This window comes from Bacillus rossius, chromosome 1, assembly GCF_032445375.1.
Source record: "Bacillus rossius redtenbacheri isolate Brsri chromosome 1, Brsri_v3, whole genome shotgun sequence".
NCBI lineage: Eukaryota > Metazoa > Arthropoda > Insecta > Phasmatodea > Bacillidae > Bacillus > Bacillus rossius.
The window spans coordinates 201,240,328-201,259,418 of record NC_086330.1 but is presented as its reverse complement, the minus strand read 5'-3'; the positions used below and the strand labels follow the sequence as shown (position 1 = coordinate 201,259,418).

The following is a 19,091-nucleotide window of genomic DNA, read 5'->3' as shown; positions in this document are numbered from 1 at the left end:
TATGTAACTTTTGATGTACCCATTATCATCGTCGTAATAGTCGATTAACACAAAATTAATGTGTAGGCGTTTGTATAACTTTACTTTCGTTGCGAATCACTTTTTTTTAAAGGTGAACATGAAGTGTTACATTTCCTTTTTTTTTTGTGGGACTGTTCTCTGCAAGTTACTCTATGCTATAATTGATAGATTGATGTATTTAAAGCATGTGACTACCAATTGAATTTAGCAATAAAAGTTCCCTTAATGATAGGGCAGAGTGGGTAATTTTCTAAATTGACAGCTTTTCCGTGGAATATTTTTCATTCTAAAATTGTATTTTTTTGCACTACAGACTTTCCTTTTGATTGATGTGTTATGCTTGCAATAGGGTTTTCACCCAGTTATTCCTTCTTTCAGCCCATTCTAATCTCTCCCGCTCCTTCCAAAAAAAAAGCTTTCGTACCTTTTTGTTGCCTCCATTCCTTCTGGATCTTCCACCCATGATATCTTAACCCCTTATACTCACCTCTGTGTACCCTAGCCCTCAGTCCCCCTTCTTCCTTTATCACCCTATACAGTCTGACCAACCATTCCACCTGTCTCCTCCCTTGTAATTATTCGCAACCCAACTCCTTAATAATTTCCATCAGACTATTTATTTCCCCTTCTTGCTCTTCCCTTCTCCTCCACATACCTATCACTAGAGATGGGGAAAAATGGTGTAACGATTTTTCCGCGAATTTTCGCGAAAAACGCGAAAAAAGATTTTTATAACTATAAAACGTGAAATTCTGAAAATCTCCGAAAAAAAATGTTAAAATATGAATTATTTGTGACTTTATAAAAGATTATGTGCGCGATGTCACAAAATACGATGTTCACAAATTAGGTTGGAAATACCACTTATTTTAAAACACCTTAGCTGTCTTTTAGCATCTTCCATTTGCCAGAAACATTACGCCTATCAATTCAGAATATTACATATTGCAGTACTTATTCAGCCGGCAGCCTCCATATTTACACACAGCAGTCCTTATCCTTCCCCTTCGCTTCACAATAGAATACAAAATAATTTTTCCGTTGATTAAATTTTTCATTGCTTTACTCCGCTGCTTAATTAGTTCTTTCCGAATACCTGGTACCGAAAAAAATGTTATATAATGTTTTTGTAAACATTTATTACGCCATCCCGAATTCTGAACTCGATATTCGTTTGTTTTCGTTGACGCCAGATTGCAACGGAAGACAATTGAATGCGCTAGCAGCGAGCACACGTACCAACGTACCAATTTTTCGTTAGCAAAACAACACGTGACGTGTGTTATCTTTCGGGATACCTAGTTAATTTGCCGTGTTCATTAATATTCTATAATTTGCAAAAGTTTACACGGGCAGGCAGTTTAAGTAAAACAAGAATCCTTGTAGGTTTTGACTTATTTACTGCTAGGCCCAATATAGCGATGCCAAAATTTAAAGCATCTTGCTTATCGCGGGCGACGGAATTTAAATCGGAAGGGCTGTACGTTTCCAACAACATTTTGTTCTGCAAATGGTGCAATTGCCGAGTTTATTACGAGAGAAGGGACACTGTTGTCAAACATGTTGCTAGTAAGGTAAGTGTACCAGAAGTCGTCATCGCACCAGTAGTCGTCACTTATAAATAAAAAAATTAATATTAAGTGCAAGTATGCAAAGTCTCGCGATTCGAACGTATTAAAATTCAGATTGATAGTCACTTATTTTTGTCGACATAAAGATTTTCGGAACGCACCCGATTACATAAGGGGAATTCCCGCATCTAAGAGGCTGTGCACCATACTCCGAGAAGTGGTATATACTGCTGTTGGTTTGTGCTAAGAAGGTAAGTAATTAGTTTTTTCAATTATTGCATTCGTATTTCTTTCAGGGTAATGTTTGCATTTTTATGTTTCTAAGAGGTGTTTAGCAAAATATCTGGCATATTAAGTCTAGCGATACTATGCAAAGTTACAAAAAAAATGTGGGTGACGAGCACTGGATCACTTAATACCATAAATCACCAGTTTTCGTCATGCCTGACGAACACTGGTACATGTCAGTTATTTTTAAAATCGAATATCTGCATTCGTTAAAATGTATATTACATCATGATAAGTTAACTGTGTTTGTAAAACATCCAATCAGTGATCAGGACCAGTAGTTGTCACAGGTGACGAACACTGGTACAGAATCATGACGAATACTAGAACATTAGCTTAAAAAATAATTAACATACTAAAATTAGAACTATTTGAAAACTTACCCTCATTAGTGTATTTTGCTTCCTCCCCGATAATATATAATTTTGGTTACATATAAGTATTGGATTATTTTCATTAAAATAAACATTTCTCGATATGATTTGAAAATAGTTTGTAAGTATTTCATTCGGTATTAGTTTGATGTCAAATCATAAATTAACACAATAAAACTCATTTGCAGTGCCATGCTGAGAGGAAGCATACTGAAATATGAGCCCCACCAGATGGAAGAGGCTTTGCAGGCTGTGAAGGACGGGATGTCCATAAAACAGGCAGCAGAAAGACATGGTGTTCCGAGGAACACACTTTCGGATAAAGTAAAGGGCAAGACACCTATAGGACGAAAAATGGGACCCGAATCTTGGCTTAAGAAAGAGGAAGAGAGCATGCTAGTGCAGTGGGCTCTTTCTCTCTGTAAAGCAGGATTCCCGATTACCATAGACGACTTGCAGAATAGTGTGCAGCAGTTATCTAAGGAGTTAAGGAGGCCTTTTCCTTTTAAAGATGGGCGGCCAGGTAGGAAATGGTGCACATCTTTCCTTAAAAGGAATCCAGGTTTAACCTTGAGAACTGCACAAAATCTGACTTCCAGTCGGGCAGCTGTCTCGCAGGAACAGATATCAGCATGGTTTAGGGAAGTATACAAGTACTTGGAGGAGAACAAGCTGGAAGATGTTCTGTCTGACCCAAGAAGAATTTTCAACGGAGACGAGTCTGCTTTTTTCCTGAACCCTAAGGGTAACAAAGTTCTGGCCAAAAAAGGAGACAAAAACATTTTTCAGCAAGTCAACTCTGACGAAAAGGAATGTATCACTGTATTACTGACTGGGAATGCAGCTGGTGAACTTTGCCCACCACTGCTGTGCCTCAAGTATGAAAGGCTTCCACAGGATATTGTAGCAGGAATACCTTCCGAGTGGGGAATTGGCAAGTCACCAAATGGTTGGATGACTGGTGAAGTATTTTATGAATTTCTGACTAACATATTTCACCCATGGTTGGTGAAGAAGGAGATAACTTTACCAGCAATTATTTTCATTGATGGCCATTCATCACATCTGACTCTGAACAGCAGCACATTCTGCAAAGATCATGGGATAGTTTTAGTGGCGTTATTGCCTAATTCCACCCACATACTGCAGCCCATGGATGTCGGAGTCTTCAAGCCACTCAAAAGTGCATGGAAAAATGTAGTTCATGAGTGGCGACTGCAGCGTGTGGCTCACAAGGAAGACCCCACACTAAAGAAGAAAGATTTCGCCAAACTGCTGGATACTGTGATCGCGAAAGTTGTCACCCCAGAAATACTGCAGCACTCGTTCAGGAAAAGTGGAATTTTCCCATGGGATCCTTCTGCAGTGGATGAGGACAAGTTCGTTTCTAGGCCCTCCAGTGTCCCATGCACACCAGCATCAACACTTTCCTCACCTACACCCAAGACTCCAGAAAGTAATATTGGTAGTTCTCGGGTTGTTGAGCACTTGGAAAAGTTTCTGGGACATAACAAATTGAAGCTTTTCAATGAATCGGGAGATGTGTGGCAGGGAGATGTTAGAGACACGTCCATATTTGAATATTGGAGACATGTTAGAAATTACGACAAGGTCGAAACCAGCTCTTCTGTCCAACATGAGGAACCACACCCCCAAATTGAAGAACCAACAGTACCTGAAAAACCATCAAACCCTCCAACTGCTGTTGAAGAAGAACTACCAATCATTGAAGACACCATTTCCTCAATTAATCCTGAGCCTACTCCATCAACATCCAAAGATCTTACTGCTGTGCCCACAGACAAATCCATTCCCTCACCCTTCAAGCGAGCATTGTTTTGGCCTTCTCAGAAAACCAAGTTAAAGAAACGTGCACCAAGAGAGAAAATTCCTTCTGTTGCTAGTTCGAGTGCTTGGCAAGATTACTTTTCTAAGAAAGAGAAGGCCAAAATTGACTTGCAAAAGCAAAAGGAAGAACGGGCAGCTGAAAGATTGCGAAAGAGGTTGGAGAAAGAAAAACAGACTGCCAAGAAGAGGAAAGTGGATGACAATTCTACATCATCATCATCGGAGGAAGAAATCATTCCTATGGAATCTTCTGATGAATGGAGTGGGGAACATGAAGAAGAAGAATGTGTAGAGTTAGAAGAGGTGACTGATGAAAATTTGCGGCCTGGATCTTTTGTTCTTGTGACATTTATGGGTGGGAAAAGGGGCGCAACAAAATACAGATTTGTTTGCATTATCCAAGAAACTGAAGGGGAAGAAGTAAGAGTTATGGGCATGCGAGCTCAAGACGAGAGTAAGAAGGTATTTGTGACAAAAGAAAATGATGTTTCTTATGTAAGTAGGTCACAGATTAATGGCATTCTTCCATCTCCAAGCATGAATCAACAAGGTGCCAGGGTCAACTACATTTTTAGTGCATCTGTTGATGTTAATGAAAATTAAGTTTAGAGAACTTGTGGAAGATTGCACGAACTAATACAATTATTGAACAATAATTAATTAGATAATTTTTAAGAAATATAACTTTAGGTTTAATTATTTTCAATGTTTTATTGCATTTTCATTAGGCAAATGTTCATACTGTTGTGAAATTTAATCACGAAACAAAAATGATCACTTTAAAGAATGTTTTTTGACTGAATATTTTAAATACTTGTACATTTTTTGTTTTACATGTGTTATGTAAAAATGTACTTAATAACTTCTTATCACGTTTGTATTTTCCAATGTTTATATGTAAGTGTTGGCACAATGTATCTTGTTTCCAGCTTTATTTATTGCGACCAATTGCGACTGCCGAAAGCAATGTATAGGTCGGTAAGTTGAGTATAAGTAATATAATTTTTATGTTTGTGTATTTACATTACAATGTTATGTTAGCAGTTCCATTTAATAGTTTGCATTATCATTTAAAATAAAGTGTTAAACCCAAAATGGTACTATATAATAATTGCAAATTCTTGTTTACAATCTATAGGCATCGAAATTACGCATGACGACTACTGGCACAAAGATGTGACGAGTACTGGTAAATATGAAAATTGGCATGACGACTACTGGCTCAAAATAACACTTTTTTTAAAATTGTAAATATACTAAAATAATTTGTCTTTATACAAAAGTGAGTTATATTATTGTAGAGGAATGTTTGAGGTTCAACTTAAACACATAATAAGCGCTAATACACCAAAAAGGTTAGGTAGGCGATTTTTTTCCCTTAAATTGTTCTTAGCATGACGACTACTGGTGCACTTACCTTAAGCATCATGTGAAAGTGAGGTTAGGTGCCGAGGGCACAAGCAGTGGCAGCAAACGTCTTGCAACACTAGAAGAAGTCAAAAAATTCGGGGAAAAAGTACGAGAGGACAGAGAGATTTATTTTGGATACAACGAGGCTTTTATATCTGCCAACATACCACTCCAGAAATTAGACAACACCCAATTACGTGGTTGGATTAATAAAAATGTAAAGGGTGGGGGAGATCTTCCTACAGCCAGTTCCCTTAGGAGAACATATGTTCCAAAATTGGGAGAGAAAGTGGAAGCACAGTTAAAAGATGAATTTGAAGGGGTCAATATATGTGTGCTATGTGATGAAACTACAGATAAAGGAGGGGCATGTGTTTTCAACATCCTTTTCAAAAAATTAGAACCTGCTAGTAGTCAAAACACAAAGTTAGTGGCATCCATTGTTCTGGATGCAGCAAACAATGCAACATGTTCTAAAGCAGTTCTGGACACATTGAACAAGTACAACATTGATTACAATTCAGTGAAAGCTATAGTAAGTGATTCTGCTCCTTACATGAACAAGTGTTTCACCACACTGAGTGGATTGTTGGTAGAAGCTGTTTATGTGCAATGTGGGGCACATAAGTTGCATTTAGTAGGCAACACCTTCCAAAGTACACTGCCGCTTCTTAACAAGGCAGTATCTAAGGTTAAGAAGGCATTTCTTAACAGCAGAAGGAGAAGAAACCTCTACTTGGTATTCTTGTCAAAAAAATATGGAACATCCAGTGGCAAAGTCAGGGCTTTTCATGAACCAGTTTTGACAAGATGGAATTCTTGGTTCCATTCTGTCACTTACCTTTCTGAGTACTTTGATAACATAGTGGAATATTTTGAAAACATTGATGGCAGCTTGGAATCGGAGAACAGTGGCATAAGCTGGTTAAAGGACCGCACTGCTGCAGAGGTGGTTCAAATAAAAATTGAAGCTGAATTTGTTTCAGTCCACTGCAGACAACTGTCTGAACTAATCACATTCCTGGAAGGTTCTGCTTACACAACATCACACATATTAACCTGTAAACTTGATGATTTGGTGAGCAAAATGCAGCTGTTAAGTGTAGGGCAAGTTGAGCAGTTTGGTGAATGTATTGTCCGTTTATTGAAGAGTCTTTCACTTAAGCTTAAGGTGGAAAAAGTATCCCTTCTGAAAGCAGCAGCTGTGAAGGCACATACAAAGTTACAGGATTTAAATAAAAAAGATCCAGCAGGAAAAATTTTTTCAAGCATGAGTTCATTACTGAATCCTAGAAAAATAACTCAGCAAACTCCTTCCAATGAAATGTTGCAAAGTTATATGCACAACATTCCTTTCATCAAGAAAATGAAACTGCAGACATTTTTAGAAGGATACCATGCCATGAAGAATGTAGTTGTGGAAGAGCTGGGAAGGCCACATTGTTCGGACATAGACATGGTAACCCTTATGTGCTCTCTGAAAACAGACCACCCACATTTTGCTTCAGTTTGTTTGAAGGCTTTGTGGCTGCCTACAAGCAATGTTGACAGTGAGAGGTCCTTCTCACATTATTCACTCGTAGTAAGTGACCGGAGCCGCAGGCTGTTACCAGAAAATGCTGAAATTCTGACAATGATTAATTTCAACAAGACCTGAAGTGTGTAGCGTTAACATGACTAAAGTTTAACCACTTTTATTGTAACAAAACTTTTGTACATACAGCATTCATTTCTTAATTTTTAATTGTTCGTAATCAGAATAATAGAAACGTAAGAGTGCACAAATAAATTTTGTTCTAAATTTGTGATCATCAGTACGGTGCTTTAAACTTTTGAAAAAAATGTCGTAAGTACCGGTAGTAAAAAAATTTCTTTTTTTAAAATATCGTTTTAAAAAACGTTTTCCTATAAAAACACAAAACACCGCAATTGCTGATTATTGAAACGAAATTGGCATAAAAATAACACCGCTTTTTCCCATCACTACCTATCACTCACGTGACTACTCTACACTGCATCTTCTCCAGCTCCTTTACGTCAGTCACTAGGTTGGGGTCGCAGATCACAGCCACATACTCCATCGCTGGCCTGACCAGTGTGGACTATGTCTTCTCCCTTACCCTCTTCCCTGCTCCCGGTAGGGTCCTGCCAAGCAACCCCAGCACCCTTCTCGCCGTACTCAACCAGAGACACCCCTAGGTACTTTAATTATCAGCCTCCTTTATCACCTGCCCCTTCCAGCTATACACATTACTTACTCATTACTTTCCTCTTCCTCGTGAATGTAACCACCTTCATCTTTTCAACATTCAGTGACATCCTATCTTCCTCTGTCATCATTCCAAGTCTGCTTATGTCATCTTGTAGATTTACCCCTTCCTCCATCACCTCATACACTATGCAATCATCCGAAAATTCTCTCATCCTGGCCTCCATGCCCTCTTCAGTATCGTTCATCATTATAGTGAACAACATGGGCCTCAACACACTCCCTTGTGGCACTCCTGACATCACTTCCCCCTCTTCAGACTTTTCCCTTCCCACCCTCACCCACTGTCTCCTATCCCTCAGGAAGAGTCCTACCCAACCAACCTTCCTCTCCTCCTCTTACAAGCATCTCTACTACCTTCTCCGTTAGTCTCTGCAGTACCTTTTTGAATGCCTTTTCAAAGTCTATGAAAATTGTATCTATCTGCTTCCCCCCGCCCATCACCTGCACCTGATCTTCTAGCAACCCCGCCATCTGTGTTTCACACGAGAACCCTCTCCTGAAACTAAGCTCTCTATCGCCCACTCAACTTAGATAATTCATTATTCCTTCCACTTACCGCCCACCAGCCTCTCCATAACTTTGTCTACATAGTAAATCAGGTTGTGTGGTTTATAGTTCGCCGGATTTGCTTTATCCCTACCTCCCTTGTAAACTGGTACCACTACCGCTTCCTTCCATTGATTTGGCAATTTCCCTACCTCGAAGGATTATAGGAACATCACCGTTAGGTATCTGCATACCTCCTTACCCCCCAAGTTAAGGTGGCTGTTCCCTATCTTGTCTGGTCCTGCTGCCTTCTTTCCCTCCAAACTTCTGACCCCCTTTTGTACCTCTTCTATCCGAATCTCTAAACCCCTCCATTATACTGTCTTTTCTACTTTCCAACCCTCCCACACCTCTTCCCTTAAAATACAGATAGGTATTGCTCCTGTAGCAAGTTTGTCTTTTCCTTGTCCCCTGTCCCCTGTGGAATTAATAACTGAGTACTTGTTGAAAATAAAGGGGAAAGTTATTTATACAACCTGGAATGTATTACTTTAAAGTTTGCCTGGAACCTAGGTAGGACACTCCAAGCAGTATCTGTCTGTCTGTAGGCTTATCAGTTATGCTTGCCTTGCATGCTGAGGCATGCTTATCTGCTGATGTGCAGCAAGTCTGAGTCACAACATTAGATAGTGAATACCTAGAAGTCTTGCCAGTAGACAGCCTTAGTAGCAAGCTAGCAGTAGTGCTGAGAGTGGAAATAACATATTTTTCTCAGTGCTTTTTGTTCAATACAAACATTTTTTTTATTAATGCAGTATATATGACCAAGTTAGACAGTGATATTGACTTTTTTTCTCAGAGATGTTTCTATGTTATTAACTGTTATTAATTTATAGAGTGATGTCATGTTAAAAGAATGGAGTGTTCTGTTGGGATATTCGTTAGAGAGGTATGTCATAATTTAGCCTATAGTAGATCATCCAAACTCAAAACATTAAGTGATGTTAGTGATGAGAAAAAAAACTTCTAATTTTGAGATCAGGTTGTGAAAACATAAAAAAACATTTGTACGTATCATGAAAAAAAAAAATATTGACAAATATTTTCATATTCATGGAAAACGTTGTTGTGATCCCTACCAACTTCGCAAGAAAACTCTTCGAGAAATAACCCTCACAACTGCTACAAACTGCAATGTTTGATTCCTGGTAAAGCTTTGTGCTCCAAGTGCTTACAAAACGTACAAACTTCTTCACATATTTCAGGTGATGACACTGAACAACCTCATGATTTGTTTGAACCAGAATGTGTTTTGGTAGAGTCAGTTAATACAGCATGTTCAGCACTTGGTGTATCTCCAGTTGAGGTACAGAAACTCTCAATGTATGCTAGACCACCTGTTTTAAAAAAGAAGGTGTCTAAGATTTCTGCAGTTGTATCTGATAAGCTACAAACATTTTTCAATTTAGAATCATCATTACAAGATGAAGAGGACACGAACTGCAATTATTTACAAAATTTAGGTGGTGAATATGAATCACTTATCGAGGAACTTAGAAAAAAGTTCAGAACTGCAGAAACTACAAAAGAGAAAGTAGTAATTCTCATATTATTGCCTAAATTGAAAAAATCGAGACTTAATTTTATGCTAATCAGTACTTAGTTCGATTGACCCATAACCTGAAAAAAGAGGATGGAGTTTTGCCTGATATTTTGAGTAAAAAAGTGGGGGAAAAGTGGGACGAGTTAACCATCGTGAAAGTGCAAACATTTTATGAAAATGATGAGTATAGTCGTTTGATGCCCGGGAAGAAAGATTGTGTATCTGTAAGAAAAGATGGCGTAAAAACTAACACTCAAAAAAGAGATAATAGCCCCAACATAAAAATAGGATTCTCTAAATTAGAGAGTTACGACCAAAATATTGTGTGCTTACAGGTTATGCTGGTACTCATTCTGTGTGTATGTAAAATGCACCAAAATGTTAAACTTATGCCTGCAGCTATAAAAACTAAACTTGATTACAAAGAACTTCTGAGTAAGATGGTTTGTGATTTAAATAATGAAAAGTGTATTACCTCACAGTGTGAAATGTGTCCTGGTAATGAAAAAGTTAGGGACGTCGTCATGGAAGATATTGGAGCATTTGAAATCTGTGAAGTCAAATATAAACAATGGTTATCAACCGATAGATGTCAACTTCTAGAACTTGTAGCTACACCTGAAGAATTTTGTGATAATTTATTGGAAGGTCTTAGTGACTTAAAACTACATCATTACATATCAAAACAACAATCTCAGTATCTAAAATCCCTAAAAGAAAACCTTAAAGAAAATGAGTATATTATCATGGGTGACTTCTCAGAAAACTTTACATTTGTAATGCAAGACGAGATCCAAAATTACTATTGGGTTAACTCTCAAGCCACTCTTCACCCTTTTGTCCTGTATTTTAAGTCTGGAGGTAAACTGGAAAGTGAAAGTTATTGTGTAATTAGTGATTCATTAGAACATAGCACTGTTGCATTTTATTGTTTTCAGAGGATTATCCTGCAGCACATAGTCATCACACATTGGCATTGTTAAAATCTTTTACTTTTCAGATGGCTCTGCAGCACAATATAAGAATAAGAAAAACTTTATCAATTTTTGTCACCATGAAATTGACTTCGGTTTGAAAGCAGAATGGCATTTCTTTGCTACTTCTCACGGCAAAGGTCCATGTGATGGAGTTTGGGGTACGGTGAAGCAGTTGGTGACTAAAGCAAGTCTTCAGCGTACACTAACTAATCACATTGCAACTCCTATAGAAATGTATAATTTTTGTAAATCCCCAATCAAAGGAATCACTTTCTTTTACTGCACTGAAGACAATTTAAAAGAAGCCAACAAATTTCTTCAGCCTTGTTTTGACAATGCTATTGCAGTTGGACAACAGTTTTGTACCTGTGGATAAATTCAGTCTTAAAGTTCAAAAGACATCCATATCCACAGAATTTAAAATAGTGCTCAACAACAAAGAAATTCCTCTCATTGTACCTAAGGTAAATGATTATGTTTGTTGTGTTTACAATAACAATTGGTGGCTAGGACTTGTAACAGAAATTGCTGTGTTTAACATGGATCAAGAGCTACAAATACAATTCTTCCACCCCCATGGCCCAGGAACTTCTTACAAACTTTCATCAAGTGACACTGTGTGGAGGAAGAAGGAGCACATTCTCAGAATACTCTCCCCACTGAAGCTTACAACGGCTACAGGAAGAACACATAACATCAGCGCATAAATGAGTCTCTGCTTATCTCAACTTTTCGCCAAGTCTCCTTAAATGTTTCAGTAGTCCATATTTCATCATATTCTAAGCTCTGTAACTTTTAACATACTCAAGTATCAAAAAAAAACTATTTTTTCTTTAAAATAGTATCTCAGGAGCTTTATAAATCATATTAGTTTAGATTTTTTAAGTTGGTCCCACATAAGGTTTTTTTGCCCTGAAAATCCCATTGTTTCAAAATTTTCGATTTTCAGGAATTGTTTTTACAGTGTAGGACTGTGAGTATCATGATGTTTTTGCTGACACACAAAGTGGCCATAGGGATGAATCACAGGAAAAAATCTCAAGATGTTCCTCAAAGTCCTACATTAAATTTTTAATATTTTAAATTACTGAAAATCAAAGATTTTTTGTTTAGTTTCATAAATTTACAGAGTAGTGAAGAATGCAAAAAATATCCTATGTCAATAAGCCAAAAAAAGGTACATTCAATGAGCTTTCCAATGGTATGTGTACGAGGTGTATAGCTCTTAACAAAAAAAAGTTATGGCCTATCAAAAAATACCTAAAAATGATGGTTTTACACCATATTTCTAAATGAAAATTAGCTATGTTTCAGAAAGTATTAATAATAAAATTGTAAAAATTTGGGGCTTTTCTTAGGAAAAGTTGTGAACACTAACTTAGTTTCGGGGGAATAAAAATTCATGCAGCAACACACATTTGTATATGTCTCGTGGAATGACCCTGTGATTACTCACACTTTACTGTTGTTTTTTGTTCTTTCGCTGTATTTCGCTGGTAAGAAACTGATAATCGTACCCATGACGGATCAGGCTTTATATACCCATACCAATGAGTACCCCCACCTATACAAAAAAAAGTTAAAATGTTCCACAATGATCGGATATATTCCCAAACATTCCACAACATTTCAGAATGTGCTGAAATGTAATTACACTCATGAACGTTCTAAATTGTTTTAAAAGTTTCTTGAACATTCCAGAAAATCCACGAATAATCTAGAACATCCTGGAACATTCTGGAAAATTTTCAATGAAGATTATTTTAATTGATCCAAAAGGCGTAATTTTAGAGTTAAAAAAATAGATAAAAGTTTGGCGCTCTAGTCATTTTTACAACCGTAGGAGAGCATTCTACAGCATTCCCAAGTGTTTCAGAATTTTTTGAAATTTCTAGGAATAATTTGGAACTTTCGAGAACATTCGAGAATATTCTAGAAATTTTTCGATGAAGTTTATTCTCATATTTACCTTAGGGGCGTAGTTTTGGAGTTGAAAAAACTCAAAGTTTGGCGCTCTAGACATTTTTACAACAGTCGAGAACATTCTACTGCATTACCCAGTGTATCAGAATTTTTTGAAATTTTGAGTATAGTCTTGAACATTCTAGAACAATTTAGAACAATCTAGAAAATTCTCGATAAAAACTATTTTGATTTTTATTAATGGGGTGTAGTGTTAGAGTTGAAAATCTAATAGGTAGGCTCTCTAGACATTTCTACAACAGTCGAAAGCATTATACAGTATTCATAGACGTTTCAGGGTGTTTTGAAATCTTTAGGAATTGTTTGGACATTTTATAACATTCTCGAGTATTGTAGAGTGCTCTCGAATATTCACGAAAACTCTGGACTGTTATAGAAATTTCTAGAAAGCATAACTTTAAGCCCTTATATTTCCGAAGGTATGCCCTTAGGTAAAAACAAAAACATTCTTGTTTGAGGGGGGGTCAAAGGACTATTACTGCATGTAAGTCCCTTAATCGTACCTTAATTAGTTTTTTAGTTTTAGCGGCACGCACATACCACACTTTGTTTTATAATACCTATGTATTGATGAATAAGTTATAAATCATACCCAGTCTTAATACTTCTCTAAAAATAAACAAAAAATAAAATAAATAATCTCTCTTCTGTGGGGAATCCTAAACTTTACTGTAAAACCATATTCTGTGGAAAACATCCATTCTATGGGGGATCTTCCTACTGTGGTGAAATATCCTCTCTGTAGGGAAACTCATTCTATGAAAAAAACCTCATACTGTGGGGAAATACCCTTTCTGTGGTTAAGTCCCGGTCTGAATTGTAAATTTGCTGGACTTCCGTCCATTGATGTTTTAACTTTTTTGGTTCAACATGAGTGGCAGAAAGCAGGATGTTGTAGGCTTTCATTTAAAGAAGTTAAGAAGGAATTGAGAAAAGGTGTGAGGGCCAAATGTAAAAAATGTGGCACTGAGCTGGAAGGTCAAGTCCTCAGAATGAAAAATACCTATTTAAATGTGAAAGTTCAGCTATGCAAGTTGATGAATATGATGCAGGTAAGATCCATCAAGTGTAATACTATTGTCTTTTGATTTAAACAGAAAACATGGTTGTGTTTAATTTGCTACATATTGTAATTAATAAAGAAACCAAGTCATTTAGGAACATATGAAGTTTTCATTCTTAATTTTAAACAAGTCACATATGAATAATATCAGTAAGCTTGCTCATATTTTATTTTGCTTTAGACTGTGTTTACATTTCAAGCATTTTATTCAAGCTTGACGTTTATTAATGATTATAATAGCCAAAAATAATATTTTAATTAATTTTGATAGCTGAAATTAATATTTAAATTAATTTTGATAGCTTAAAATAATATTTTATGATTATTAAAGTATTTGATAGCATAAAAAAATATATATATATTTTTAATGTTTGATATTATTCTGAAATTATTTCTAACGATACTGTCGTGGTGTATCAAAGACAGTGCAGTATTGACGCTTGCTGCATAATTCTAAATTATTAATTTCCACGCGTGATCCCAGCTTTATGCAGCTAGCACTGAAAACTTGGCAGTATTAAAGCATGTAACTAAGTTGTCTATAATAGGTTTAGAGTTATTAAGAGTGGTAAACTGTATTAATTTCTAATTTTTCCCCCCTTTGTAATTTGGAAGTAAATTAATAAGATAAACATTTCTTTTTCAGACTGCATTACAGCTTCCACAAGCAAAACTCATATATCCATCATATCCTCTGTGACTTCGTCAAATGAAGGTAATGAGTCGAAATATACTTTTGCAGAAAGAAAAAAAATTCAAAGTAACATTTCAATGGATTCATACATAGTTCGATCAACACCAATTCCGAAAATTGTCTTTCGATCAGCAAGTAGCTTTCTTTATATTTCCAACAAATGCATCCTTTCATAGTGTTGAACATCCTTAGTTTGTGAAACTTCTGCTACAGCTTCGCCCCAGCTACACCCCTCCAAACAGAAAATAAATTAGTGGTCTGTTACTGGATGCTATTTATGAAGAAGAAAAGAAAACTGGTTCCCTTACTCTGGAAAATGAAAGTGTGTGTCTTGGGTTTGATGGCTGGTCAAATGATCATAATGAACCAATTATATGTGCTACAATTACGACTAAATAGGGTAATGTATATTTAGTGAACACAATTGACACATCTGGTCATGCTCACACTGCCAATTATCTGACAGAAGTAGCTGTGAACAGCATAAAAATGTGTGAGGAGGACTTCAGGTGCAAGGTTTGCTCAGTTGTTGCTGATAATGCTGCTAATGTGTTAAAAAATGCTAACTTTTGGAAGATGAAGATTTGAATATCATCACTTATGGATGTTCAGCTCACATATTAAACTTGTTAGAAAATGACAAACATTCGTAGTGTGACAGAAGATGTTTTACTCATAATAAAATATTTTAGAAACAACCACCTTGCTAATGCATGTTACAGGAAATTGTGCCGCCAACTAGTATTTTTGGCCCAATTCTAATTTTGAATTTTTGAAAGATTATGATACCAGTCATTCTTTTGCTGCAAGAACTTAAACTTTTTCCGCCTCCTGTACACTCCTGTTTAATCTTTGTCAGACCTGTCTCCCCAATCTTTCCCAGCATATAATTTTGTCTACCCTCTAATGACCCAGCAAGTGATATCGCCATACATGATGCCTTTTTGCACGTACGCCGCCTGAAATTCTTCTCCGAGCCGTGACAAGAAGTGCTATGCCCTGCAAGCTCTCAGGGCAGGCTGTTTCTAAGACCTTGCCTGACATGAGCACTCCATGGCATGATCTCGAGTCATTTTCACCAACGTCCAGTCACACCTCCGGGCTCAGTAGAGTCTCGTTCCCACTGTCATCGCAATTTCCACACCCCACCCCCCACTCCAGCCTTTCCTGGGAACACTGCCCAGATCACTGACCGGTCAATAACCCCTGTCTGTCTCGAGGCCACGACTCCAGTCCCAGAAAGTACTGCCTATGCCCTCTAGCGGCTGAGTTGTGAATTATTTCTCCTGGGTGTTTGAACGCCCGCTAAACGCCTGTCCCCTGGCTTCTCCCGCAATAAACAGTATCCCGTAGTTCATTCCCAGGCCACAAGAGTGCTGGACTAGTCCCTTCCATAATCCTAATGCTTTAGCTGTCGCCTCGTGTGAGTCAATCTCTCTTTGGTTCGGACACTCTTCAGTAGGTCGCGCTGACATCGGCTAGTACCACCAACATCGAGATATCAATGTCAGTATTTCTCAACAAGCCCCTCGGTAATCTTCGGAACCTTTCAGTTCGGAAGCTAAAGCCTCCCTGCCTTTCGTTTGATTGCAGTCATCTTTTAATTACGAGTCGCTGCCGTCCAAAACGAACTTCTAGCCGCGACTTCAGACTGACCACACCGCATCGTCAACATCAAGACTTCTCTCCACGCGTCGTTTAAAGATGTAATCATCTAGGCAAGGGATGTGATTCCCACAACTTTCATAATAGTAATTAGTCAGTCTGCGTACCTTGTAGAAGTAGTCATGCTTCGTTTATGATACTGCTTAATATTTTCTATTTTTTTTTAATCATGGAAACGTCCACGACAACCGCGAGTTTGCGAGCTCCGCACCCTGGCTGACGCTGAAAGCCATCTCCCTGTATAGTGAGTTTTTGGACAACCATTATATCCCGACCATCATCGTGGTTAGAAGGCATTTTCTGCCTTTTTTGCCAACTGTCTGTGAACCAGTCCTGAACATGTTTGTTTCGGATCTGTTCACAGACAGGGTCCAAGGGCCGGATGAGGTTCCATGGGCCAGATATGGAACTGACCTCTCCACCCTCAAGTCCTTCTTCCAGCAGGTTTTCTTTCAGGACTTTAATCGCTTCAAGTGTGCTGGGATAATTATCTTATTTATTGTTACTGATTTAATTTTAATTATGTATAATAATCATGAAGGGTAATTGTCTAATAAGGGCCGGCCCATCCTTTAGATAATGTAATTTAGTTTGTAATGTTAATGTAATTGAAAAATATAATAATACATTTGTCAATATATTTATAAAATATCATCTTATTGTGAAAATAATCAAAAGTTAAATAAATATCTAGACAAAATCATGATTTTGCCTTCTGAAACTAAAAGATCCACTAAATACACAAGTCATCAAGAAAGAGTGAAGTGTGAAAAAATGATAACAGAACTTGAGTTTACTCTGTTATTACAGTAAGTGTAACACAATATGAATATATGATGTTCAAAAATTAATCCTCCCAAATGAAGTGCGCTGGAATACAATGGTAGATTGCCTTGAGACATACCTTAAAGGTTGGGGAACTTTTACAAATTTGTGAGGAACATCGTGACACTATTGATAAAGTAGTACAAAACCAAATTTCTAACATGGCTTTGAAACGGAATGTAGAGGACTTACTTTCTATTTTGATGCTTATTGCCATAGTCTTTGATGAAGTTCAGAAAAATACATGAACTATTTCTGAGCCAGTGTTCAAATGAAAATGAAAGCCACAAAGGAAAAAAAAAGTCATACAAAAATTCTACAAAAGATATCTATGGCACTTACACGTGTTCATTTTGATATGAATATGTCTTTAAAATTGCTTCCATAGTGGGAGGCTATTCAAAAAACGAATGATAACAAAATCAGGGGATACAGTTTGGTGTTGCAGCTACATATCTATCATCTCCATCCAAAATTTAATTACACCACTGGATAGCTAAAGAATCAAAGAATTTGTTACGTTAAGTGAGGACTGTGACGCATTGTGTGCGATGGAGTGGGAAGCGCCGCCATTTTAAGGCCATTTTGCTGCGTTTCGAGATTTCCATTTTGTATAACTTTTGACTCTGAGAAGCTACGACGTTCGTTTCAGTTTCAGTTGTCAGCTCTCATAAAAATTTGTCGGTTGCATATATAAAACATTAGTGTAAATTAGGTACAGTGAATATATATGGTGTTAAAATAAAAAATAACATTTTATATTATTTAGTATTGAAAATATTACCTCTTACGTACACGTATTCACGTACAACACACGGCAGTGTCCATGACACAGCCACACCCCAATTTTTTTAGCTTATATGCTGGATCCATAAGAAAAAAAATCTTCACTTGGTGTTGATTATACTGAAGAAGAAAAATATATATAATTTTAGTTTGCAAAATCAAGGTAATCTATGAGTTCACTGCTGCCATTAATTGTTAAATTTCAATCAAATGAGTGTTGGAGAAGTCAGGAAATACATTGAGAAATTTAATGATATAGTTCTTTTTTGTTGAACAGTTACTTACAGCACAAGCTACTTCAGCAAGTGTAGAGAGAGTCTTCTCATCTTATGAATTTGTGCATTCTAAAGTACGTAATAAGTTTGGCATAGAGAATGCATCCAAACTTGTATTTCTTTGTAAAGCATTCAACGAACACAACCAACAGTGATGTGATGTGACCTGCATTACAAACAGGAAAGAACTAACATAATATTGTTTAACTGGTTGATCTTGATATTTGTATTTTAATAACTGATAATCCAAAAGATTGATGGGAAATGAGTGTTTTTTTTATTTAGCTTTATGGCTTCTAGGTTTGATGAGTTTATTTTGTTGTACACATTGTAGTACTGCCACCAATTTTTTTCTGTTAGGATTTTAACAATATATTTGACAAACTCTTATGCATTAGAATCATAATTGGGTATATAGATTTCATAAAATTTACATGTGATACAATTGGATGGCCTTAAAATGAAATATGAGTATGTTTTAGTTGTCGTCAGTTATGAATTGGGCGTAAAATTATTAATCAGCCTGAATTACGATATATTTAGTTTGAATATGATGAGAAACAAAATAACTAATGTAATAAAAGGACTTGGTTTAAACATACAAAACTTGGTTGTTTGGTTTTTATTTCCAACCCTGCTATCAGATTCAAGTGTACATGATTTTTGACGTACTAAATTCAAACAGCAAGCATGTACAACAAGATAAATTCATACAGGGTCATTCTATCAGGATCAAATGCACTGGATCTTGGTATTGCATTAAAAAACTTAAAACTGTGAACACTCACCTGTGTCAAAGGTATGTAGGTACATCTTTTTCGCAGTAAGCAGGAAATGGACATGTTCGTGATCCTTCTATGATACATTAATTCTGCTAGGTGACCAACGTAATTAGAATTCGCCTCACCATACCAATGTAAATTCTGCCTCACATCACGTCACTCAGCACT

General features: G+C 36.8%; 2 protein-coding genes across 3 annotated transcripts in view; both read left to right on the top strand.

The window, feature by feature from the left end:
• The window catches only part of LOC134527238 (prefoldin subunit 6), a 95,455-nt gene that overhangs the window by 195 nt on the left and 76,169 nt on the right, over positions 1-19,091 (top strand). The window lies entirely within an intron of this gene.
• The window catches only part of LOC134527237 (uncharacterized), a 28,719-nt gene continuing 9,641 nt past the window's right edge, over positions 14-19,091 (top strand). The window contains exons 1-2 of one of the 2 annotated variants that reach the window (XM_063359731.1): positions 14-13,885; positions 14,543-16,955. In XM_063359731.1, coding sequence (XP_063215801.1) covers positions 2,447-4,705 — 2,259 coding nt within the window. In that variant the 5' untranslated portion in view covers positions 14-2,446 and the 3' untranslated portion in view covers positions 4,706-13,885; positions 14,543-16,955. Of the gene's footprint in view, positions 13,886-14,542; positions 16,956-19,091 lie in introns of those variants that run through there. The other variant, XM_063359732.1, reaches the window with a different exon arrangement.